Here is a 27,328-nt window from a genome sequence, read left to right as displayed (position 1 = left end):
TTATAGTCGAATACAATTTGCCCTTCATAAAACCATGCTGACTCTGATGGATCGAATTTTGACTTTCTAAATGTCCCATTATTACTGAATTAATAATTTATTCTAATGCTTTCCCAACGACAGATGTTAAAACTGGTCTATAGTTTCCAACTTTCTGCCTCCCTCCCTTTTTGAATAAGCCTTAGCATTTTCCAATCCACTGGAACCTTTCCCATGTCCAGGAAATTGTGGAATATTATAACCAATGGATCGACTATCTCTGCTGCCACTTCCTTTCAGACCCTAGGATATAGAACATCAGGCCTTGGGGACCTGTCTACCTACAATCCCAGTGGTTTGTTTAGTACTGTTTCCCTAACGATGATGATTGTTCTAAGTTCCTCCCTTTCTATTACCTTGGCATTACCTGTTACTATTGGGATGGTACTAGTGTCCTCCACTATGAAAACTGAGGCAAAATATTGATTTAGCAACTCTGCCATTTCTGTGCTCCCCACTATTAACTCCCAAATCTCACCCGCCAAGGGACCAACATTCACTTTAGCTACTCTATTCTATTTTATATACTTGCCTTTGGCATCCTTTTTTATATTTTGTGTTACTTTTGCAATTTACCTTTGCTCATTTTATCACTTCTTTTAGTAACCCTTCGTTGATCGTTACAAATTTCCCAATCTTCCAGCCTGCCAATGACCTTTGCAATATTGAATGCCTTAGTTTGTCTTGTTATCTTTAACTTCCTTGCTTAGCCATGGGTGTTTTCTCCTCTTACAATCTTTGTTCCTCTCTGGAAAATATTTTTAGCTGGGAGAAATTGAATATCTCCTTGAACAACTGCCACTGCTCATCCAACTGTCCAACCTTTTAGTCTTCCTGCCCAGTTGACAGGGGGAAATCTGTCCTCATGCTGATGTAATTACCTTTGTTTAACTCCAGAATGCTCGTGTGGGACTCCAGTTTCACACTCTCAAACTGAATTTGAGATTCTGTCATGCTATGATCACTCTTCCCTAGAGGATCCTTAACTATGAGGTCATTAATCCCTCCTCAATGCACAATACCAAATTCAGAATAGCATGCTCCCTGGTTGGTTCCACAATGTGTTGTTCCAAGAAACAATTTCTAGTACATTTGATGAACACTCCCTCGAAGCTACCCTTGTTAATTTGATTAATCCAGTCTATATGCATATTAAAATCACCCATGATTATTGTTGTACCTTTTTTACAAGCCTCCAATATTTCCTGGAAAATACTGTGCCCCAATGCCAAACTCCTGTTTGACGACCTACAGATTATTCCCATCAGGGACTTCCTTCCTTTGCAATTTATTACTTCTACCTAGACTGATTCCATGTCTTGATCTCCAGTACCTATATCATTTCTCACTACAGCACTGACCCCTTCCTTTACCAGAAAACTACACCATCTCTATTTTTTTCTTTCTGTCTATCCTTCCAAAATACTGAGTACTCTTGGATATTCGACTCCTAGGCCTGGTCTCCTTGCAACCATGTCTCTGTAATAGCCACCAAATCATACCTCTTTGCTACTATTTGCCCTGTTAACTCATTAATTTTGTTCTGAATGCTTTGTGCATTCTGACACAAAGCCTTTAAGTTTGTTCGAGTATCAAATTTCCCAACTCTTGTCTGATCCCTTGGTGCAATATTGCACTCACACATTCTGTCCCTTCCTTTTATTTTCTGGTAACAATCACCACATCATTAACCTGCGCTTTAAACTGTTTAGTTTAAAGCCCTATCTACATAATGACAGTCAGCAACTTGCTTTCCACATCATCTTTAAAGAGTCCAAAGGTGAGTAATCAGATGATAAATTGACACCGAGCCAAAGAAAGAGACATTCAAACATCCTGGTTGAGAGGAAGGTTTTAAAGAGCATCTTAAAATGGGAAAGGAAGGCTGAGAGACAGAGCTGAGGATCCAGGCAGCTGAAGGTAACAAAGCTATGTCTCATCTTTTCCCAACAAAGAGACTTTATAAAACAATTTCCTAAGTGGGATCCTAAGCGAGTTTCAGCTTTCATTGGTCTGCCTGGTTCAGTACGGTTAGACCCATGCATTTACTACCCGTTCCTGGCTTAAATTTGGCAGCAACTGAAATGACAAAACAATCTTAAGAATTAAATGATCTTGTTTCCATTTGAATTTTTAAAATTAATTAATGGGATGTGAATGTTGCTGAAATGTCTATTGATGAAGGTTATGGTTTTATTGGAGAGCTATTGCCTAGCATTTGAGGAATGAATGTCACTTGCTACTTATCAGCCCAAGCCTGAATCTTGTCCAGGTTTTACTGCATATGGGAATGGAGTACTTCAGCGTCTGAAGAGTAGATTATGGTACTGAACATTGTGCAATCAATAGTGAACATCTCCACTTCTGACCTTTTGACAGCGGCAAAGTCATAGATGAAGCAGCTGAAGACGGTTGAGCCCATGACACTACCCTAAGGAACTGTGGAGATGTCCTGGGCTGAAATAAATGGCCTTCAACAAGCTGTCTGCTAAGTATGATTCCAGCTAGTGGAGAGCATTTCCTGATTCCCATTGACTTCAATTTTACTAGCACTGCTTATTGCTACATAAATTGGTGGAAACATCAAGAACCAGAGGGCACAGATTTCAGGTGACTGACAAAAGGAACAATGGTGATGTGAGGAAAAACATTTTTACACAGCAAGTGGTTAGGATCCAGAATGCACTGTCTGTGGCCGTGAAGAAAAAAATATTCAATCATAGTTTTCAAAAGGGAATTGGATCATCATTTGAAATGGAAAAATTTATAGCATGTGGATGAAGGCAAGGGAGTGACATCTGCTGAATGGCTCTTGGCAGAGACAGAGTACAGACATGATTGTGTGAATGTCCTCCTCCTGTGCTGTAACTATTCTATGGTTCAGCCTAATGCTGTCTTGGTGTCAAGAGTAGCCATTCTAATCTCATCTTTGAAATTCAGCTCATTTCTTTGTTTGGACTGAGGTTGTAGTGAGGTCTGGAGCCAAATGACCCCTGGCAGAAGCCATGCGAGCAGATTATTTTTGAGTATTCCACTAAGTGACTTTACAATTTACTATTAAATACTTATCAAGGGGCAGTGCTGCAGCCTCAAATTCATCCTGGGAAACATGGAGCAAATACATCACTAGTCTGACAGAAGAACGTAAGAAATAGGAGAAGGAAGTGGTGATTCAGCCCCTTGATCCAGCTTCACCATTCAATCCAACCATGGCTGATTCTTCACCTCCACTCCTTTCCTGCTTGTTCCCCATATCAATTGAATTCACTTAAGAGTTCAAAAATCTATCAATCGCAGAATTCCAAAGATTCACAATCCTGTAAATTATGAAATCTCTCCTCCTCTCAATCCTAAATCACCATCCCCTTAGCCGGAGACCGTGTCCCCTAGTTATAGCCAGCAGAAACAGCACTCTGCATCGACCTTGACAAGGCCTCTCAGATTCTTGTATGTTTCAATAAGATCTTATTATTTTAATCGCCAGAGTGTAGTCCTATTTTAATCTTCATTGAACCCAGGCAAGTATATACTGAATCGGTCCATGTCCAAATGCAACAAGACCTGAACAATATCCAGGCTTGGGCTGACAAGTGGTAAGTAAATTCTCGCCAGGCAATGACCATCTGAAACAAGACAGAATCTGACCATCACCCCATGATATTCAATGGCATTACCATTGTTGAATCCTCCACTACAATCAACATACCGGGGGTTATCATTGACCAGAAACTCACCAGAACTAGCCATATAAATACTGTGGCTACAAGAGCAGGTCAGTGGCGAGTAGCTCACCTCCTGACTCCTGTGTGCCCCCGCCTCTCCACCCCACCGTCACCAAAACCTTTCCACGATCTACAAGGCACAAGTTAGGAGTGTGATGGAATACTCTCCAACAACACTCAAGAAGTTCGACACCATCCATGGCAAACCAACCTGTTTGATTGGCACCCCTTGCACAAACCTTTACTCCTCCATGACCAATGCACAGTAACAGCTGTGTGTACCATCTGCAAGATGCACTTCAGGAACCCACCAAGGTTCCTCAGGCAGCACCTTCCAAACCCACAACCACTACCATTTAAAGGGACAAGGGCAACAGATACCTGGGAAAACCACCACCTGGAGGATCCCCTCCAAGTCACTCTATCCTAACTTGGAAACAATCACCTTTCCTTCACCACCACTTAGTCAAAATCCTGGAATTCCCTCTGCAACACTTCTGTGGGTGTACCTACACTTCAAAGACTGCAGTAGTTAAAGAAGGCAACTCACCACCATCTTCTCGAGGGTAATTAGGGATGGGCAATGAGTGTTGGCCTGGCCAGTGATGCCCACATTCCATGAATGAATGAAAAAAATTCCTCCATTAGGTAAGATTATTATAATACTCCAGATGTGATTTCATCAGAACCTTGTAGCAAGACTTCTTTACTCCTATTCCAACCTCTTCCTCTTTTGGACCCAGTTTTACCTTTAAGTCAGTGGTTCCCAACCTGTGGTCCATGAGAATTCTGCAGGTGGTCCGTGGAAAAAAATAATCATACAATTGTGTACTTCCTCCGTGATACATTATTATTCACAATGTAATTTGCTTCACAAACATCCTTGTGTAATATAATCCACAATGTATTTGTGAGTGTGCATCATAACTGTTAGAAATAACTGCATTTTTAATACCTGTTGATATATAAGTTTGACTCCTGTCAATCATAGACTATGGGTGCAATTCTCTGGCCACGTTGCACTCAAGCGAGAACACAACGCGGCCGGAGAATCCCGGAGTGACCTGCAGCAAGCCTTCGACAGCCTCCGAGCCTCACGGGATTCACCGAACAACGCCCCAAATGGGCATGACCAAATGGCGCTCCCAGAAGTAGTTCTACTTACGACCTACCTGCCCGCAATCCACCGGCCTCCCTCAATTCTACTGCCTCACCAGGAGGGCAGCATGGTAGCACAGTGGTTAGCACAGTTGCTTCGCAGCTCCAGGGTCCCAGGTTCGATTCCCGACATCCCTGTCTGTGTGGAGTCTGCACGTTCTCCCCGTGTGTTTGTGGGTTTCCTCCGGGTGCTCCGGTTTCCTCCCACAGTCCAAAGATGTGCAGGTTAGGTGGATTGGCCATTCTAAATTGCCTTAGTGTCCATAAAAGGTTAGGTGGGGTTACTGGGTTAGGGTGGATCAAGGGTGATGGGGTGGAGGCCTGGGGCTTGAGTAGGGTGCGCTTTCCAAGGGCCGGTGCAGACTCAATGGGCTGAATGGCCTCCTTCTGCATTGTAAATTCTATGATACTATGATAAGGCTGCAGCTGGTCGCCAATCAGTGCTGGTCCATACAAAAGTGGACCAGGTGGAAAGGCACCCAGAGGGTCTACCGGGCCACCAAAGACCCCTGGGTGGTCAGGGTAAGTGCAGGGTGGCCCCCCGGCCGCCTCCCTGCAACGTGGGCACCTTGGCAGTGCCACCCAGAAGGCACCCCTTCAAAATGGCAGCCCCATCTCTGAGTTCTTAAAAAATTCCAAGTGTGGGTTAAACCAGTGAGAAACTCCCCTGGGCTCAAAAAAGTGATTAAGTGTCACTGAATAGCAGTGGGGAACTCACCGTCAGAGCCGGCGGGAAACTCCCTGAAAATCCCACCACAAATTATCTGAGAAACATTTTGGGAGAATCGCTCCCCATGTAAAATATGTTTAAAACAGCTCTCCCCCTCGCGTGGCAGGTTCCTTGGCGACGGGATGGGCGAGCCACACAAAATGCCATGGACTTCAGGACTGGAATATCCTCCGCCACTGAACAACACACAGCAGGGGGAATGGGAAATCTACTCTGGAGGAAACACTTGCCACAAGTCCACAGAAAGGGCTTTGCACAAAACACTCACCACAGAGACTCTTTTCTCGGTTCACAAAATGGTCCCACCAGCAGATCAGTCATTCACCAAGTAATCATTAAAATCCACACCGTCCGCTTACCCTATCCCCAATGAGTAATGACCTAACTTGTAATATCTGAGGCTCTGGTGCTGTGAGACTAGACATCTAAAGCCAGTATACTTTTGTGATCAAAATATAAAAACTACACCATGGTCTGACTTGGGTCAGTCTCAACCTAGCCTGGTCAGTCCAAGCCAGTATGGTCTGACCGGTGTCAGTCCCAAACAGGCCTAGTCTGGCCTATCTCGGTATCAGTAAACTGCCCTCGGTGATGCAGTTTCAGAAGCTGACTGGAGTTATGTGAGGAAAATAAAGCCTGAGGAGTTTATGGGGAGGCAAGAAAAAGAGTTGGAGAGTTTTCCAACTTGAATTTGATCCAAGGAGAGAATGCTAGATTAACAAAATGACTGAGGGATAGAGAGTGAGAGAAAGTAATGCAAAATCAGCTGGAGAAGCTTTCATTTTGCCAGGTAACCAGATGAGAAGCAGGACTGAGGCCAGGCCAGAAAAATGAATGGCTTCTTTTTACAAAGAACAGATTTTAAACAAGCTGCATTCGAGCCGAGACAGATTTCACATCGGGAGAAATTCAGGCATAAACACGCAGGAGAACAGAAGAGCCATTGTGAAAGCAGGATTGGGCCAGTTCCCTGGGTTGGTATTTTACGTCAGAGTATAACATGGAATGATCCAGCTTAGCTCTAACCTCTGTAGCAGCTCAATCGCTTAGCCTCAGACTCTGCTGGAATCCTGACTGGTGTTGCGTTGCCATGTGATTGCCATTCTTCTCAAGTGGGTGGACGAACATTCAGCGCAAAGTGACTGTTCTTATGCCGGACACGTACAGCACCAACAGGATAAGGGGAGAAGCGTTTGTAATGCAACTCACACCAAAGCGCATATCCTGTCACCAGTGTGCCGAGGATACCAGTCTGCTCGTTCACTTAATGATGTTAAACTCAGAAATCAAGCCCTGGCTAAAATCCAGAACTCCACTAACAGACTCAACCCCTCCCACTTGTTGCCCAGTGTGGGGCTGATTTATTGCAAGGGGCATGGAGCCTGAGCAAATGTGGTGCTCCCAGTAATACTCTAATCCAGATAAAGAGCATACAGTTAGGCCAAAAACATTCCAGCATTTAAGAATACCATCACTAGGGTGAGGGTGAGTGGACAGATCATAATATAAATACTGACATGGTTTTCATGTGTCTCAATGGATTGCGGGCAGGGAAGGGGTGTTCAGGAACTGCCAAGGGTCCTGAATGCTCAATGTCCATTCTTCGACTGGCCTTGATCCACTGTGGGCATCAAACGTTTGCAGATCAGTTGCAGTATAGTTTTGGGTTGATTAAAGCTTCTTCCACTTGCTTCAATCATGTGCCTTCCACAACCTTTGGATAAAATGTCACTCGCTCCTACAGCCAGTATACCTGTGGCCCCTCTCTCGCAGATTGTTCTTCAATCTCTTTCCAAAGGGAGTTCTACTCCACGGACCCCAGGCACTGAGGAACCAGTTTGAAATTGAGATTTGAATTTCATTCGCGTTGGCTATGACCATTGGTTTTCTCTATTAAAACTTTATTCTATCATGGGATGCGAGCATCACTGACAAGATCAGCATTTGCCATCCCTAATTGACCTCAACTGAGTGGCTTGCGAAGCCATTTCAGGCTCAACCACATAGCTGTGGTCCTCGAGTCAGACGTAGGCCAAACCAGCTAAGGACAGAAGATTTCCTTCACTAAAGGGCATTAGTGAACCAGGTGGGTGTTTAACAAGAGAAAATGATAGTTGCCACAGTTACCGAGACTAGCTTTATATTCCAGATTTATTAATTGCATTCAAATTTCATCAGCTGCCATAGTGGGATTTGAACCCATGTGCCAAGATGTTAAAACACTTCATTCTCAACACTGGAAGTAGCTTATTCTTAAGAGAACGTGAAAGCTCAAATAGCTGAGATTTATTTCAGCCACTGGAGGAAAGACTTATTCGTGAGGGTGTGGGCAAGTTTAGAATTTTAGCTCCCAAAGATCAGTTTGCCAATTATCCTCCCAGAGGTGAAACAGCCATTAGAATCTTGTCAGCTTTCCACATCTTTTTACACTGTGGTTGTGGGGAGTTACTTGGGTTGACTCTCAGGATTCCTCCACAGTTCCCCCCCCCCCCCCCCCCACAAACAGATGCCTACTTATGTGTTAAAAATAATATTGCCAATTGTACAGAGTTGCTGTTGTTGAGCTAGTGTATAATACCCTACTTTTAGAGCTTAAGAGCAAGAAAGTAGCCGGGGAAAGGATTGGCCCACTCGAGCACAGAGGAGGGAATCTATGCATGGAGCCAGAGGAAATGAGCGAGGTACTAAATGGGTACTTTCAATCAGTATTCATCAAAGAGAAGGACTTGGTGGATGATGGGTCTGGGCAAGGGTGTGTAGATAGTCTGGGTCATGTTGATATCAAAAAGGAGAAGGTGCTGGATGTCTTAAAAGCATTAAGGGAGATAAATCCCCAGGGCCTGATGGGATCTACCCAAGATTACTGAGGGAGGCTAGGGAGGAAATTGACAGAAATCTTTGTATCCTCATTGGCTGCAGGTGAGGTCCCAGAGGACTGGAGAATAGCCAATGTTGCTCCCTTGTTTAAGAAGGGTAGCAGGGATAATCTAGGAAATTATAGGCCAGTGAGCCTTACGTCAGTGGTAGGGAAATTGTTGGGAAAAGATTCTTAGGGACAGGATTTACTCACATTTGGAAATAAATGGACTTATTAGTGATAGGCAGCATAGTTTTGTGAAGTAGAGGTCATGTCTCACTGATCAAGTTTTTTGAGGAAGTGACGAAGATGATTGAAGAAGGAAGGGCAGTGGTTGTTGTCTAAATGCATTTCAGTAACTCCTTTGACTCGGTCCCTCATGGCAGACTGGTAGAAAAGGTGAAGTCACATGGGATCAGAGGCGAGCTGGGAAGATGAATACAGAGCTGGGTCATAGAAGATAGAGGATAGAGGTGGAAGGGTGCTTATCTGAATGGCAGGCTGCGACTAGTTGTGTTCCACAAGGATCAGTGCTGGGACCTTTGTTGTTCATAGTATATATAAATGATTTGGAGGAAAATGTAGCTGGTCTGATTAGTAGGTTGCGGACGACAAAGATTGGTGGAGTTACGGATAGTGATGAGGATTGTCAGAGGATACAGCAGGGTCCAGATCAGTTGTAGACTTGGCAGAGAAATAGCAGATGGAGTTTAATCTGGAAAGGTATGAGGTAATGCATTTTGGAAGGTCTAATACAGGTGGAAATTATACAGTTAATGGCAGAACCCTTAGGAGTATTGACAGGCAGGGAGATCTGGGCGTACAGGTCCACAGATCACTGAAAGTGGCAATGCAGGTGGATAATGTCAAGAAGGCATAATCATCAGTCGGGGCATTGAGTATTAAAATTGCCAAGTAACGCTGCAGCTGTACAGAACCTTAGGTAGGCCACATTTGGAATATTGCATACAATTCTGGTCACACTACCAGATGGATGTGGCTGCTTTGGAGAGGGTATAGAAGTGGTTTACCAGGATGTTGCCTGGTCTGGAGGGTATTGGCTATGAGGAGAGGGTGGATAAACTCAGATTGTTGTCACTGAAATGACAGAGGTTGATGGGCGACCTAATAGAGGTTTACAAAATTTGAGTGGTATGGACAGATATTCGGATGATTTTCCCAGGGTGGAAAAGTCAATTACATGGGGATATAGTTTCAAGGTGCGCGGGGGAAAGTTTAGAGGAGATGTGCAAGGCAAGTTTTTTTTTTATTCACAGAGGGTGGTGAGTTCCTAGAACGCGCTGCCAAAGAAAGTGGTGAAAGCAGATACAATAGAGTTTAAGAGGTATCTCTATGAATAGGATGGGAATAGAGGGATATGGACCCCAAAGTGCAGAAGGTTTTAGTTTGGACAGGCATCATGATCGGCCCTGGCTGGGAGGGCCGAAGAGCTTGTTCCTGTGCTGCACTGCTCTTTGTTCTTTGATTTCCCATTCACAAAACCTGTTGACTCTGCCTAGTTAAGATTTTTGAAGTGCCCCACTCTAGCATCCTTAATAATAGGTCCCAGTAATTTCTCTATGATAGACGTTAAGTTAATTGGTCTGTAGTTTCCTGCATTCTGTCTCCTTCCTTTCTTGAATAGAGGAGTTACATTCACTATTTTCCAATCTGATGGGAAGTTTGGAAAATTAAAACCAATTAATCTAACATCTCAGCAGCCGTTAGGACCTGGGGACTTGTTGACCTTTAATTCTAACAATTTCCTCAATATCATTTCCCTGGTGGTTGTAATTGTTTTAAGCTCCTCCCTTTCACCTCTTGATTCACAGCCTTTGGAATGTTATTTGTACCCTCTGCAGTGAAACCAGATGCAAAATGTGTGTTCAATTCATCCACCATTTTCTTATTTTCCATCATTAATTAGGGAGTAAATGGTAGTGCCACTGGACCAGGAATACAGAGCCTAATGCTCTGGGTCACAGATTCAAATACCACCACCATAGCTGGTAGAATTTATGCTGTATTAATCAAATCTGGAATTGAAAGCTCCTATCACTAAGGGTGACTGCGAACTATCATCGATTGTTGTAAAAAAACATCTGGTTCATTAATGTCCTTTAGGGAAGGAAATTTGTCTTCTTTACCTGGTCTGACCCACATATGACTCCAGACACATGACAATGTGGTTGACTCTTAATTGCTCTCTCTAATGGCCTAGAAAACCATTCAGCTCAACGGATAGGCAGCAAATACTGGCCTTGCCAGCGACACATCATATGATAAGTAAAATAATTAATTCCTCAGATTCATGCTCACCTTGGTTACTCTTTTCCTCTTTAGTTACCCTTACCATCTATTCTTATATTTCTAGTTAGTTTTCTCTTGTAACTTAATTTCTTCCTCTGTATTATTCTTTTGGTCATTCTTTGCTGTTCATTATTTTATGCCTAATCTTCTGGCCTGCCACCTTCAGAATTGGACACACTTTCTTTCAATTTGATACTTTTAAATAATTAATTTACCGGATGTGGATATCATTGGCCTGACCAGCATTTATTGCCCATCCCCAATTTGCCTCGAGAAGGTGGTGGTGAGCTGCCTTCTTGAACCGCTGCAGTCCCTGAGGTGTAGGTACACCCACAGTGCTGTTAGGGAGAGAGTTCCAGGATTATGACCCAGCGACAGTGATGAAATGGTGATATATTTCCAAGGCGGGGCGGTGAGTGACTTGGAGGGGAACTTTCAGGTGGAATCGGTCCTGTGGACCAACGTGGAATATTTTATGAACTTAAAATGTTCTATCTAAAATGCCACAGCACTGCGCCAATCTCATTATGATGCCAGTGGAACAGCACATTGCTCAGAGTGTAGGGCTGGTCTGCTCACGGTGAATGCTTCCACAGTCTGGAAGGATACAACTATGCAACAGTATTCACGCTGGGCTGAACCTTCAGACAGAAACCAGCATTCTGACCAGGGAGGGCTTGGTAGAGGGGTGGAAGGGGCACAGGGGCCAAAGGGACAAGAAACCATTGCAAGGGATTAGGGGGAAAGGGAAACATACAGGGGGCTAAGGGGCAGAAAGACATTGCAAAGAGGTGGAGGAGCATGAACAATGATGAAACCAGAGGGGGACCAAAGGGTGGGAGGCTGGAGCCTGTCAAGAGAAACTGAAATGCGCTGACTGTCACTGAACATATTTAGGAAGGAAATTAATAGATTTCTAGACTCTAGAGATGTCAAGGGTAATGTGGAGAGCGCGACAAAATGGTGTTGAGATAGAGGATCCACCATGATGATTTTGAAAGGCGGAGCAGGCTTGAAGGGCTGAATGGCCTCCTTGTGCTCCTATTTTCTCTGTTTCTTTGTTTATATGAATGGGATTCCAGATGTATGAATGGGATTGGATAAATACAGACCCTGGAGTAGGAAAGATGTGTGCATTGGTGAGGGCATAGGTTGCACTGACACTCAAAGTGGAGAGGGGGGAGGAGATGTGGAACCTTTATTGGGGATGGGCTGAGGAGGGTAAATGTAAATAATATTTATTGTCACAAGTAGGCTTACATCAACACTGCAATGAAGTTACTGTGAAAAGCCCCTAGTCACCACATTCCGGCGCCTGTTTGGGTACACAGAGGGAGAAGTCTCAGCTGGTACGGGAATTGAACCCGCTCTTCTGGCCTTGTTCTGCATTACAAACCAGCTGTCTAGCCCACTGAGCTAAACCAGCTAGTGATGATAGGTACACACCCTCTAGATGGGGAAGGCATAGGGATGACAATGTCAACAGTAATGGATTCAGTGGGGAGGGTAGGATTATCAACTATGGGATATAGTATTACTAGCAACTATGGGGTCTAGTATTACTGAGCAAGGTCGGAGATTAAAATGAAATGAAAATCGCTTATTGTCACAAGTAGGCTTCAAATGAAGTTGCTGTGAAAAGCCCCTCGTCACCACATTCCGGCGTCTGTTCGGGGAGGCTGGTACAGGAATTGAACCGTGCTGCTGGCCTGCCTTGGTCTGCTTTTAAAGCCAGCAATTTAGCCCTGTGCTAAACAGCCCCTCAAAAGACAGAGGTCTACATTTACATTGCAAGGTTCCAGGTAAATTTCTGGGATGCGGACAGTGCGAGAGGGAGCTGGTTTCAAAGTAGCAGCAGAGAACCACCACCTTGCATTCAAATGAATGGTACAGTAGTAAATTAACAGAAGTGAATCTGCCTGAGGCACTGTGGTTGTAGTGGACTTGTCGGAGGAACATTTTCTGGGGACACCCTCTAACTCAGTGTTTTTCAAACCTTTTTTCCGGGAACCCATTTTTGCCAACCAGCCAACCTTCGGACCCAACCCGGCCAACCTTCGCGACCCACTCCGGCCAACCTTCGCCGGCAAACCTTCGCGACTCACGCCGGCCAACCTTCGCGGCCTACGCTGGCCGACCTGCACAACCCACCATTTTCTCTTAACTTGTTTGTTGCTGACAAAAATGGAGGAAATGATTTTGGGTCCCTTTGACCCCAATGGTCCCTATGGCCCCCCGAACTTGAAAAAAGGCTGCGGCCAGATAAAAACAAATGCGGCCGCACTGCGCATGCATGCCCGATCATCGGTACGCATATGCGCAGCACCGATGATCTGGCACGCATGTGCAGTGCGCCCGCATTTTTAAAATCTGTTCCTGGCCACTTTGAAGGCCGCTCGCAGCCGGCATTATTAAAAGCCGGCTTCTGCGGCTGTTGCGCGCGGATTTGCGCGATCGGGAGCGCCGCGACGGACAGCTCCGCGACCCTCCCAGCACCCGCCCTCGACCCACCCGCGGGTCGCGCCCCTGAGTTTGACAATGCCTGCTCTAACTTGTTGGTGCCACGACATTAAAATGAAGTCAGGCGGTGAGAGATTGGAGGAAGACCTCCTCGAGAAGCTAGTCTTTGGAACCCATGTCTTTTGCGGCACCGTAACAAACAAATGTAACTGCCATTGCTTTAGCATCACAGTCGGTGAATTTCAACATTAACACACAAATAAATCAAAAAAGGCTATCATTCCATTAATATTCAACTGGTGTGTGCTGATCGGATGCACATCATGCATGTTTGTACCAGGTACCCTGGGAGTTGTTATGATTCCTACATCCTGAGTTTCTCCAGATGCGAGGAGTTATTCAAAGGGCCTGAGCGTTGTCAGGAATGGCTGCTTGGGGCTAAGAGGCACCCACTGAAATACTGGCTCATGACACTTGAGAAGTCTACGGAAGAGAGGTAAAATGCAGCTCACAGTTCTGCATAGTCACTCATCGAGCAGACCATCTGAAGATACGCTTACGATGTATGAACCACTCAGGTGGTGCACTACAGCACACTCCCAATGTGGTTTCAGGATGGTGCCATTGAGGAAGCTCAACATGGGAGTAATGCCAGTGCCACCTGCAGTTTCCAGGAGTAGGAAAGCCAAGGCAAGGTGAGGTGGTCACATTTCTTCTGGTTCTGAATGCCATTGCACTGCACTGAAAGGGATGTGCAACTAGTCATATCAAGAGCAGATTCAGCATTCAGACTTGCTCCTCCCAACCTCATGATTGACCAGACCATGATCACCAAGCAGATCCGCAGTGCACCTATATGTGCTCGCTCTGGAAGTGAAACTCAACTCAAACTCACTTGATGCAGTCATCACCACATTAATGAGAAACTCCCATGGCCAGTGAGATAAGGGCATGGTTGGAGATTTCATCGTCCAGCCAGGTCTTGACCTTTGGAGACATACCGGCCGCTAATTTCACAAGGCTACTTGAGCTGCCCTCACACAATAGTGTGTAGTGAGGAAGAAGAGTTACAAGGGCTTTAATCATGCACTTCCAATAAAGATTTGAACACATCTCCCCATCCCCGAGAGTATCGGTCCCCTGGCCTCCCCAATGAGCTCGGTGGCATCCTCCTCAGACTGTGAAGGAAATAATGTTAGCTGCCCCTCTCCTGATCTGGGATCTTCCCACCTGTTGTAGGCAAACTTGCCCTGGACGAAGACAAAAGGAAGGCATGTGATGAGAAGGGATGGAGCAGAGGCTGCGATACATACATGTCTCTGTGTGTGGGGCTGAGGATGGAGGGTAAGCAGCATGAGAGGTGACATAGTGGTGATGTAAAAGTTTCTGTGAGACAATCAGTGACGATAATAGCTGTGCGAGATCCCTAAAGAGATTAGACCATTGATTACATGATGTCCATGATAAGAGTTTGGTACTGAAGGGAGTCAAAGGATAACTTACCGTGTTGGAATGGATTAGATCATTCAGCCTCTTCCTACACGGGATGGAATGCAGTGGTCTGCCACACCGATATCCTTGGGATGGCCTCCCATGCCAGAGAGGCGAAGCTAATGTGCTTTCTGGATACCACACACTCCTTGTATCTATGCCTTGAGCATGTTGGGGTAGAGGTGGGGTGCTGCCTTCTTCTTTCTGCCCAACCCCCTCCGAGATCAACTCACAGAATGAAGCAAGAACAGAATCCGCATAGACATTGCGTTGTGCTAAATCATGCATGTAGTTTCCTGCAGTGTAGACTCTGCTGTATACTGGAATTGAGCAATCACTCAATTCATTCTGAGAAGCCAGCATCATTTGAGAAATAGTGTTTAGGTGGATGGAAACCTGAAGGTTGTAGCTGACGTATCTTTAGTGTGCTAAGAATTGCGCTGAGAACCAATTTAAGATTGTCAGTCGGGCTCACAGTGTGGTGCATTTGTTGGCTAGAAGTTACATATATTAATACACAGGGCCCTGTGCTTTGCAAACAGAAAGAACATATTAACACATTGCACCTCTTTCAGCTAGACAAAATAAGTGATCGCCATTTGCTGGTTCATTCCCCAGGACAATGCCTTGACCACTCGGGGTCAATTTGCCTGACTTAAATTTCAAACAATGCTTGGCAGTTGTCAATCACCATCAACTGGTGCATTCTCCATGGCAATGCCTCTACCAGAGTGACAACAAATCAGCATTCCCTTATCATAGAGTATAAATTTTTGTTTTCCCCTTATAGTGGCATTCTTGCGAAGTGTCCTGATTCGAGCAGGCCGAAAAACTTCAACAAGTCTCTTTTCTCAGCAATACTCAAGTTCTGTACCAACCAAATAACCAAGAGAAGTTCTCTTTGGAAAGCAAATCTCAAACAAATTGCAAACACTGAGATAATACCTTTCGACCCGAGCTCACCTGCAACAGAAATGATGAAGGACGCATCCATGGCATCAATATTCAAAGTCTTGGCCCTTGCTGATAGATGAAAGTAGGGAATGAAGTATGCTAACTGGCTGAACACCACTGAGGACGTGTAAATACAAAAGAAAGGATCTTGTAACAGTGAGAAGTCGAGAAGTTTCTCCTTAGCAGGAAGGCTTTGCAATCCCTTGTTCCTACTCGAAAACCCAACAGTCTCTTTATGAGCTGTTCGGAAAGTTACTTTGTCCAGGAATGCTTTGCTCTCGTGTGTAATACTGGATTCCGTCTCCACCCGGGAGGGGTTGGTGCTCAGATTCTCATCCCTCAGGATGCAGCTGTCAGCATTCGTGGAAAGGTCAAGGTGGCTAATTGCAGCGTGACCCACGATGGGATTGGCAGCGATTAAACAGCCTTCGGAGTGATTCTCCACAATACCTTGTTTCATTGTTCCATTCAGAAACAGATTGCCATGTGGGCATTTGAGCGCTTTGTTATTACAGGATGGTTGGGAGTGTGTGGATTGTTGTTCCTGTAGATAAATTGGCCTCAGCAGCATACTCGTGGCAATTAGGTTTAACATTAGACCGCCCAAAATAAGTAAAGCACCTGTAAAGATGGGGAAAAAAATCTGTTAAAATAACTATTCACTCTTATTAGATCCCGGCACGGTTTCTCTTGGGTTTATGATGTGTCAATATTTACATGGCGTCCATACATAATAGTTGATAATTTAGCAACAAAAACTTGCATAGGAAAACATCCCAAGTTGTATCACAGGAACATTAGCAAACTAAATTTGACACGTCCCAGGGAAAAACGAAAGAGAAAACTTACAAAGGAAAGGAGAGGCCAAAAGGTTTAGAGAGGGAATTCCAGAGTTTAGGGCCCGGCAGCTGAAGTCACGGCCATCAATGGTGGATGGATTAAAATCAGGAATACTCACGGGCCCAGAATGAGGGTAGCGGGGCTGCAGATCACAGAGAAAGGGATGGGTGTGGTCAGATAGAGATTTGAAAACCACGATGAGAAATGGCGTCACGATCCCTGAGGCCCCCCCCAAAAATCCATGACCTGCCCACCAGCATGAACGCAATCCCCTTCCCCCCTCCCCCCGCAGCCCTCCCAACACTCACACCGGGGCAACTCCTGCCCAATCGCGCACGTGCAAAAAACGCGCCTTGGCGGTACCACCCTGGCAATCTGGATAGATCCCGGAGCGGGGTCTCGCGGCTTTCAACGGCAACACTGCGCCACGGTGAGTTGCTTTTCCAGTGCAGCGTGGCTGTCGCCCATAGAATTTTACAGCATGGAAGGAGGCCCTTCAGCCCATCCCGTCTGTGCCGACCATCAAGCAAAGTTGTGAGGGTTCCTGTCTGTCCCACCCTTTCAGCCAGTGAGTTCCAGATTCCCACCACCCTCTGGATGAAAATGTTTTTCCTCACGTCTCCTCAAAAGCTCCTGCCCATTACCTTAAATCTATGTCCCTTGGTTATTGGCCCCTCCATTACGGGGAAAAGTATCTTCCTATCCACCCTATCTATGTCCCTCATAATTTTATACACATCAACTAGGTCCTCCCTCAGCCTCCTCTGCTCCAGGGAAAACAATCCCAACCTATCCAGTCTCTCTTCCTAGCTGAAACACTCCAGCCCAGGCAACATCCTAGTGAACTCCTCTGCTCCGTCTCCAGTGCAATCACTTCCTTTCGATAGTGTGATGACCAGAACTTTACGCAGTATTCCAGCTGGGGCTTAACCATCATTTTATACAGCTCCAGCATAGCCTCCATGCTCTTAAATTCAATACCTCAGTTAACAAAGGCAAGAAACCCGTAGGCCTTCTTAACCACCTTATCTACCTGTCCTGCTGATTGCAGAGATCTGTGAACCTGCACACCAAGGCCCCTTTGATCCTCTGTACTTCCAACTGGTCGGACCATTCATTGTATATTTTCTTCCTTGTTTGTCCTCCCAAAATGCATTACCTCACATTTGTCATAGTTAAATTCCATTAGCCACTCTTCTGCCCACCTAAACAGCCGGTCTATATCGTGCTGTAATATAAGGCCTTGTTCCTCACTATTTACCACACCGCCAATTTTTGTGCCATCTGTGGACTTATCATACCTCCTACATTCACATCCAAATCATTAACGTATACTACAAACAGGGGACCCAGCACCGATCCCTGCAGAACACCACTGGACACAGGCTGCCAGACACAAAAACAACCTTCAACCATCACCCTCTGCCTCCTACCACTGAGCCAGTTTTAGATCCAGTTTGCCAAATTGCCCTGGATCTGGTGCGCTCTTATCTTCTTCATCAGCCTCCCATGTGGACCTTGTCAAAAGCCTTACAAAAGGGCAGTACGGTCGCACAAGTGGATAACACTGTAGCTTCACAGCGCCAGGGTCCCAGGATCGATTCCCCGCTGGGTCACTGTCTGTGCGGAGTCTGCACGTTCTCCCCGTGTCTGCGTGGGTTTCCTCCGGGTGCTCAGGTTTCCTCCCACAGTCCAAAGACGTGCAGGTTAGGTGGATTGGCCGTGATAAATTGCCCTTAGTATCCAAAATCGTTAGGAGGGGTTATTGGGTTATGGGGATAGGGTGGAAGTGGGTCGGTGCAGACTCGATCGGCCGAATGGCCTCCTTCTGCACTGTATGTCTGTTTAGCACAGGGCTAAATCGCTGGCTTTAAAAGCAGACCAAGGCAGGCCAGCAGCACGGTTCAATTCCTGTACCAGCCTCCCCGAACAGGCGCCGGAATGTGGCGACTAGGGGCTTTTCACAGTAACTTCATTTGAAGCCTACTTGTGACAATAAGCGATTTTCATTTTCATGTATCTATGTAAAAGTCTATGTAGACAACATCAACCGCACTACCCCCATCTACACACCTAGTCACCTCCTCAAAATATACAATCAAATTTGTAAGACATGATCTCCCTTTGACAAACACATGCTGACTACCCTTGATTAATCCTTGCCTCTCCAAGTGGAGATTAATTCTATCCCTCAGAATTGTTTCCAGTAGTTTCCCGACCACTGAAGTTAAACGCACTAGCCTGTAATTTCCTGTTTTGTCCTTACTTCCCTTCTTGAATAATGGCACCACACTAGCTGTCCTCCAATCGTTTGGCGCCTCTCCTATGGCCAGGGAAGATTTGAATATTTTTGTCAGAGCTGCTGCAATCTCCTCCCTTGCCTCCCACAGCAACCCTGGATATATATCATCTGGCCCCGGGGATTTATCCATTTTCAGGTCCATTAAAACGAATGTTAAGTCGTTCAAATAAATCACAATGTGCCACATTGATTTCTATACCTACGTCATCCTTCCCCATCGTGAACACCTCTCCGTAGTGAACAGCCAGATGGCTGCTTCGATTGTTAAATTCTCAGTTATCCTACATAACTTTATCCAGAGTTTTATCTTTGAATCTCACCCAACCTTGCAATATTTTTCACACTGTAACCTTTAAAATGGGTTACATTATAACCTTTAAAATGGGCGAGGTAGCTGAAACTGGAAGGGTCTCTGGTCTGCTCTTGTAGGCACGGTATTTGTAAGCCTGGTCCAGTTGAATTTTGGTCAATGTCGATTCAGCAATGATAATGACATAGAATGTCAGGAGGAAACACTATATATTTGGAAATGGCCAGACATTTGTGTGAAGTACTTTCCATTCATCAGCCCAAGATTGATTGTTGTCCAGGTTTAGTTGTAGGCAGGCACAATAGCTCCAGTATCTGCTTGGTACCCATCCACAGTATAGCGGAGGGAATGCTACACTGTCAGAGATACCCCCTTTCAGACGTGACATTACACCAGGCCCTGTCTGATCTCTCGCATGTGGGTGCAAAAGATTCCATGACACTAATTGAAGAAGAACCACGGGGAGTTCTATCCGGTGTACTGGACAATATTTGTCCCTCAATCAATATCAGTAAGAACCAATTATCTGGTCATTATCACATTGTTTCTTCAGGGAAATTGCTGTGTGTAAATTGGCTGCTGTGTTTCTTACACTACAACAATGACTAGATTTCAAAACTACTTCATTGGTTGTAAAGGAAACTCAATAACAAAGTCGCCATCATCCCCAAGGACCGTAGGCTGCATTTCCCTTTGAGAGAGAGAGCTGACTGGTAGTGCCACACAAGTGCCGGGCAATGACTATCTCCTACAAGAAAGGATCTAACCACCACCCCTTGACATTCAATGGCTTATCATCACTGAATCCCCCACTATAAGCATCCTGGAGGTTACCGTTGATCAGAAGCTGAACTGGACTAATCATATTAATACTGTGGCTACCAGGGCAGGTCAAAGGCTCGGAATCCTACGGCGAGTAACTCACCTCCTGTCCCCCCTCAAAGCTTGTCACCATCTACAAGGCACAAGTCAGAAGTGCAGTGGAATACTCTCCACTTGCCTGGATGAGTGCAGCTCCAACAACACTCAAGAAGCTCAACACTATCCAGGACAAAGCAGCCGCTTGATTGCTCCTCCTTCCACAAACATTCAAACCTTCCACCACCAACAAACAGTGGCAGCCGTGTGTACCGTCTACAAAATGCACTGCAGTAATTCACCAAGGCTCCTTAGACAGCACCTTCCAAACCCACGACCACTACCATCTAGGAAGACAAGAGCAGCAGGCACCTGGGAACCCCACCACCTGGAGGTCCCCCCCCCCCCCCCCCCCCCCCAAGTCACTCACCACACTGACTTGGATATATATCCCCAATCCTTCACTGACACTGGGGCAACATCCTGGAACTCCCTCCCTAACAGCATAATGGGTATACCTACACCTTAAGGATTGTAGCGGTACAAGAAGGCAACTCACCACCAACTTCTGAAGGGAAACTAGAGATGGGCAATTATTTCTGGTCTAGCCAGTGATGCCCACATCCTGTAAATGAATGATTTTTAAAAACAATGTAACCTAAGGTCACCACACCTCGAGTAAGGGGCAAGGTTGAGAAGGTGGGGCCTTCATGGATATAAATGGCTGGCTGTAAATATAATTATAGAACCTTTACGGCAAAGAAAGAGGCCACTTGATCCATCTTGTCTGCACTGGCCAAAAATCTAACCACCCAGCCTAATCCCACTGGTCCATGGCCCTGCAGGTCACAGCTCTTCAAGTGGATGTCCAGGGACCTTTTAAATGGGTTGAGTGTTTCTGCCTCTACTACCCTTTCAAGTAGCGAGTTCCAGACCCTGAGTGAAAAATGTTTTTCCTTTAATCCTTCGACCAATCATTTTAAATCTGTGACCCTAAGTCATTGACCTCTCTGCTAAAGTTATTAGGCCATTCCCATCCTCACAATTTTGTACATTCCAATCAAATCTCTCCTCATCTTCCGTTGTTCCAGAGAGAACAATCCCAGCCTATCCAATCTTTCCTCATCATTGCAGTTTTCCAGTCCTGGCAGCAACCTTGTAAATCTCCTTTGCAACCTCTCTGATGCAATGATATCGTTTCTGTAATGAGGTGAGGGCCGCATGCAGAGACCAAATAATGGTACCATGAAGGTTTGGTTCGAACAACGAAAACACTTCACTGTCACTGATGATCTCCTGGTCCACAATGAGAAGCTGGTGACCCTCCGAAAAAAGAATGAAGACTTCCAAACAGCACTGTTAACCTACAACTTACAATGTGGCCTCGCCTTGCCTGTACCCCAGATGGGAATAAACACCTTGCATACCTCTCAATCCTGTCGAAGAATCTAATACTTGGGTTGGTTGCCAAGGATTACCAGGATATCCAAGAGAGAGAGAGAGCTGACCTGCAGGCCAAAGCAGGCTTCCACCTACAACAATAGATAGCAGACCAGACAATTGGCACAACTAGAAAAGAATGACAAAGTCTGGATTGAAGACCTTCGAGTGAAACACACTCAGAAAGCAATGGGAACAGATAGCTGTGGGCGTTCATCATCCTTCTGAGATCCCCACCATCAGAGAAACCTCTCCTCAGTCTATTCAACTTATGACACATGGCCTCAAGAAATGGCTGAAGCACACTGGCTGCAAATTAGGCTATGGGCCTTGACAATATCCCAACTCTGTTACTGAAAACTAGTGTTCCAAGCTCTATCCCCAGCACAGCAACAACACTGGCATCGACCCAACAGTGTTTATCTCGTTAGATTGGGAAAGCTGTGGGTCTCTTGGAGAAGAGAAAGTTGAGGGGAGATTCGGTGGAGGCATTCAAAATCATGGGGGGTCTGGACAGAGTAGATTGAGAGGAACTGTTCCCACAGGTGGAAGGATCGAGAACCACAGGGCACAGATTCAAGGTGATTAGCAAAACGAGGCAAAACATATTTTCACTGCGGGTGTTTATGATCTGGAATGCACTGCCCGACTGTCTGCTGAAGACTAATTATCGGAAGGGGAAAGATTTGCAGGGCTACAGGGAAAAGGCAGGGAAGCTGCTCATTTGGACAGCCAGTACAGACATGATGGACCAAATGGGCTCCTTCTGCACTGCAATAATTCTGTGATTCTGATTCTGTCAATGCCAGGCGTTAACCCTAAGGACCTGGATGCAGTGCTGCAAAAAGCTCAATAGTCTCACACGAGTGGTCAAGGTCAGTGAATGCATCTTCAACTGCCATATCTCAGCAACTGCAACACCAACCTAACCTACTGATCCCTGCACCAGATCCCCATCATTCGTCTACCAACCTCCCTATTAATCAGGAATCATTTGTCACATTCATAGCTTCATCTCACCCTCACAAGCTTGGCACCTCTGTAAGCCTCATACCCACATTGAGCTGGTACACACTGCCAGCTATTCAACCACGATAGCCACATCACCCTAACATATTGTACCGCACTCACTTGAGTGCTGTGTCTGTGGCCAACGATGGTGCTGAATCAATTGGGAATTATTGTAACCTCATACCTCATCCTCCTTCACACTTCTCACTTCCTCCTCATTACACACTCTCTTCTGATTTATAAGCACCTCTTACTTCACCCCCTCCTCGCCTATCAGAACCTCTCTCATTTCAGGTATCCTAGAACTGGAACCAGACCAGGGAGTGAAGGAACAGCAAGAAGACAGTGATGATGAAGAGGGGTCATCACTCATTTCACTCTTGCAGTCTCCAGCTCACATATTGGCACTGTGCATAACTTATCAGTTCCCCAGAGGCACACGGGTTCTGCTTCTAGCTGTTTTAGGTGAGGCCTTCAATGGGGAAGGCTACATGGCTGATGGATATGCAAAACAAAATGCCTGGTACATTGACAAGTCTGCTAGAAACCCTGTGGTCAATGCCAAGGTAGATGGTGGAGTCTGGCATCAACTTGGCACAGGGTTTGAAGCCTCTGGTACCCAAATCTTCTCCATGTGCCACGGCAAGTCAAATTTCTGCAGGTTTCCAAACTCCTGCTGTAACCTCAGCAGAAAGATCAGGGAAAGGCCAAATTCACCATTAATGACATCTCTCGGCGGGGTTTTACCGATGTCATGACCACGGTGTTAAAAACAAGGGTGGTGCCAGGTCCGGAGGTGGTGATTTTCAGAGTTTCGGAAGATCCGGGAGTCCAGGGGGTGAGAGAGGCTGACGTCTTGGCCTTTGCCTCTTTGGTAACCCGGAGATGGATATTGTCAGCATGGAGGGACTCGAAGCCCCCAAATTCAGAGATCTGGCTTCGTGACATGGCTTGGTTTCTCAGACTGGAGAAAATAAAGTTCACCCTAAGAGGGTCAATGCTAGGGTTCGTCCGGAGGTGGCAGCCGTTTGTCGACTTCTTTGGAGAAAACTACTTGTCAGCAGAGGTGGGGGTGGGAAGTTAGATTATTGTTTAGAAGAGGAGGGACTTGTGAGGGAGGGAGGTGGTCTTTGCGCTATGTTTATATTTGTACTGTTATTATTATAAAATTATAAATGCCTTAATAAAATGTTTTTCAAAACAAAATAATGACATTTCTCTCTCCAATTTACCCACAAGCTTTCTTTGCCGAAGACCTCATTTTAAAAGGAATGATAGGATTTAACTTTCAGCCATGAAGTGAATTAAAACATTGCTCACCTTGCCAGTCATATTGTACCAACAGTAACTGTGTGAAAGGAGCGAGGGCAAAGGTCAAGCCCATTCCTGACCGTGCGATGGCATAGGCAGTCGCTAGTCTTTTTTTGAAGTACTTTGCATGCATCACAGTTGCTGCTTGATAGAGAAAAGCAAAGCCGACTCCTGCAACAAATGTTTACAGCTCAGTATTTGTACCAACTTGCTTTCCCTCAGCTCCCCATTGACAGCTGAGCGAGGACATGATTATCTTGTGTCAAGTGTCCGCTAGCTGCTCCGAAACAGGCCTCAGGGAATTGAGCAAGAGCAGCTACGGATTGAATCGTGCGCTCCTTCTGGTCTGCTCAACCCACGAGGCCATCTCGCCCACAGAGTAATGAACCAGAATTTATAAGTGGGACATGTGTAAACCTCCTGTGTACGGGAGTCCCAAAATACCCATTCACATTTACGGCTGTGCGATTTTTAGAATTTAGGAAGAATTATTTCTCAATCATTGAACTTCTGTATCCAAATAGGACAGTTCAACCATCACAATGAGCAAAGTCTCAGTTGAGGACAAGATTCCCACCTCCATCAGAATGTTTCTCCCCAGCTGCGCTGATTCAGGCCTTTTAATCTTTAAACTACTTGTCAATCCCAAAAAGTAAAACATTTGTTTAATTTTAAGGAAACTCATGCCAATGTATGTAATTCTGACATTACTTTTTTCAATATATTCGTGGGATATGGGATTATTGACAAGGCCAGCATTTGTTGCCCGTGACTAATTGCCCCCGACAAGATGGTGGTGAACTGCCTTCTTGAACGTAACAGTGAAATTGCTGAAAAGAAAAACATGTTGCCAAAACCTTGTGTCATCCACATCTCAGGACAAATGCAAGAATGCCAAATTTAAATATTCTCAATCATTTATACCGCAGAAGAGGGGTGTTGATTGGTTGACAGGTTCGACTCGGATTGGCCAAGATGTTGTCATGGAGAAAGCAACAGGGCTCTCCAAGCTTACATATAATTCAAAAAGGGTGCAAGGCTTCAGCACATTCCTTTTGTTTGCAAAGACCGGGTCCCTGTGTATGAATGCAAGCCGCTTCTAATGAGTGTAAACGAGTCATTTTACAAGCTGGACTGATTATCTCAAATTGGTTGTTAGTGTAGCTATTGGCGCACTCAGGATTGTTTGAGACAGTGCCAAGTACCATAGACCATATCTCCCAGTGATTGGTTGATCGAATCAGACAGCGTGTTCCTCTGGTTATCTGTAATAGGCTGAGTGCAGACCGTACCCAACCAGCTCAGTCTTGCGAAACCCAAAAGAAAATAAGGAATTGTCCGCACCCATTCGCTTTGGGCAAGTTTGGAGATGAGAGCATGAAAATATTAATAAATGCAGTGAAGTTTTCCATATGACAGATGTTAGGCTAATTGGTCTATACATTCCTGCTTTTGTTCAATCATTATTTAGTGTCCTTATTTTCTTCATTATTGTTATTGTGGTTAGGTAAATTTTGGTGAGTCCCTGTCTCTTGGTCATGCAATCCTTTATCTCTACTAAATAACTGAAGGAATTGAATAATTCAACATTTCCTTATTTTCATTTACAATATAACAATTTTCAGTTTTCAAGAGGCTCAATTGGTCCTAAGCACCCACTTTTTCCTAAAGAATTGCAAAGAAAATGGTTGATTTTGAAATCCCTTCTGTGGCTTATTTCATACTTCCTCTTTGTAGCTCTTTATATCTGTTTTGTCACCTTTGGTTGACCTTTGTATCCTTCTCTGTTGCCAGTACCTGAGCTATTCTTTGCCTAATTGTCTGCTTTTCCTTGTAGTTTTATGTTGTCTCTTCGTGCTTTAGTCAACCAGAGCTCTTTTATTGGTATGTATAGCTCTTGTCCCTCATGGGTATAAGCTGGCTTTCATATAATCCCGACAGTGCAGAAGGAGGCCATTCGCCCATCGAGTCTGCACCCACCTTTAGAAAGAGCATCCCTACCTAGGCCCACACCCCCATCCTATCTCTGCAACCCAGTAACCCCACCTAATCTTTTGGACACTAAGGGGCAATTGAGCATGGCCAAACCACCGAACCTGCACATCTTTGGACTTTGTGTTACATTAAATTATTTTTCACACCGCCCAGTAGTCGTCTGTTTTACTCAATAACCAATCTTTCTAGTTTACTGCAGACATTCTCTATCTTATCAGATTGGAGTCAACCGTACTGCAAATCCCTCCATGGCCTTGCTCCTTCCTATCTCTGTAAACTCCTCTAGCCCACAAGCCTCTGCGATGTCTGCACTATCTACCTCTGGACCGTTGTCCATTCCTGATTTAAATTGCTCCACCGTTAGTGGCCGTGCATTCCGCTGCCTGGACGTTAAGCTCTGGAATTTCCTTTCTAAGCATCTTTGCCTCTCCCTCTTCCTTTATGACACTCCTTAAACCTACCTCTGTGACCAAGCCTTGGACTCTCCATCCTAAAGATTGCTTTGTGTGGTTTAGTGTCAAATTTCACTTTGCAGCCCTTCTGTGAAGTGCCCTGGGACATTTACTACTTCAAAGGTGCTGTTCAACTACAAATACAGGACAGTCAAACGCACTCGAAACCTTAACTTTGTTTCTCTCCACAGATGCTGCCCAGACCCGCTGAGTTTTCCCAGCTCTTTGTTTTTATACAAATTGTTGTTTACAGTTTATCCAGGAAGATTTCGAGAAGCGGTTCTTATCATCGATTCAATTAGGTGGGGGTGCAAACGAAAACATTTATAGATACCAATGTGCTTGTTAATTTAAATATCATCACAGAGTCATGTTGAGATTATTCTTTGATTGTGTTGAGTATTCAGCCACTGACGAACCCCTAGAATTATGGAGCGGACATTGTGAAGGATGGTTAAGGTCATTGCATGTAGGAAACCTTTTAAAAGCAGAACTGGCATTCCTTACCAACTATAGCACCAAGAGACACATAAAGGAAGAGGATACTGGTAGCCAGGATGCTAATAAGAAATCCACCGCTCACAAGAGCAGCCCCGAGAATTGAAGTCCATCGATCCCCCAGCTTCCCACAGGCAATTGAAGCAATCGGACCTGAAGAAGGTAAATGTGATTAAACATTCAATATTTCCCTTTTGCTTTGATAACAAATCTTTTCCCTTCCAGTTGTGAGAGTTGGTCTAAAATAGAACTGAAAATTGCAGTCCTGCCACATACGTCGACAGATTCTTCAGGCTGTCAGTACTGGAGGGAGAGAATGGACAGGAGGGAAGTTGAAAATTGGGAGTGGTATTGGGGGAGGTCTGAAGCGTCAATTAAAGGTAAATGAAAATGAAAATCGCTTATTGTCACAAGTAGGCTTCAGTGAAGTTACTGTGAAAAGCCCCTAGTTGCCACATTCCGGCGCCTGTTCAGGGAGGCTGGTACGGGAATTGAACCGTGCTGCTGGCCTGCTTGGTCTGCTTTAAAAGCCAGCGATTTAGCCCAGTGTGCTAAACCAGGTAAGGGGCCCGATTTAACGGCCTTGTCGT

The 27,328-nt window shown here is 45.2% G+C and overlaps 1 protein-coding gene across 7 annotated transcripts in view; it reads right to left on the bottom strand.

The window, feature by feature from the left end:
- slc16a4 (solute carrier family 16 member 4) overlaps nt 1-27,328 on the bottom strand; it is a 167,540-nt gene that overhangs the window by 19,867 nt on the left and 120,345 nt on the right. For 4 of the 7 annotated variants that reach the window (XM_072480232.1, XM_072480234.1, XM_072480230.1 and 1 more), the window contains 4 exons: nt 26,748-26,891; nt 23,803-23,964; nt 21,459-21,563; nt 15,731-16,342 (listed from right to left, as the gene is read on the bottom strand). In XM_072480232.1, coding sequence (XP_072336333.1) covers nt 15,731-16,342; nt 21,459-21,563; nt 23,803-23,964; nt 26,748-26,891 — 1,023 coding nt within the window. The remainder of the gene's footprint in view (nt 1-15,730; nt 16,343-21,458; nt 21,564-23,802; nt 23,965-26,747; nt 26,892-27,328) is intronic. The other 3 variants (XM_072480235.1, XM_072480236.1, XM_072480237.1) reach the window with 3 other exon arrangements.

Source organism: Scyliorhinus torazame, chromosome 17, assembly GCF_047496885.1.
Source record: "Scyliorhinus torazame isolate Kashiwa2021f chromosome 17, sScyTor2.1, whole genome shotgun sequence".
In the NCBI taxonomy this organism is placed as follows: domain Eukaryota; kingdom Metazoa; phylum Chordata; class Chondrichthyes; order Carcharhiniformes; family Scyliorhinidae; genus Scyliorhinus; species Scyliorhinus torazame.
The sequence above is the reverse complement of the archived record's forward strand: the minus strand, read 5'-3'. Positions and strand labels throughout refer to the sequence as shown.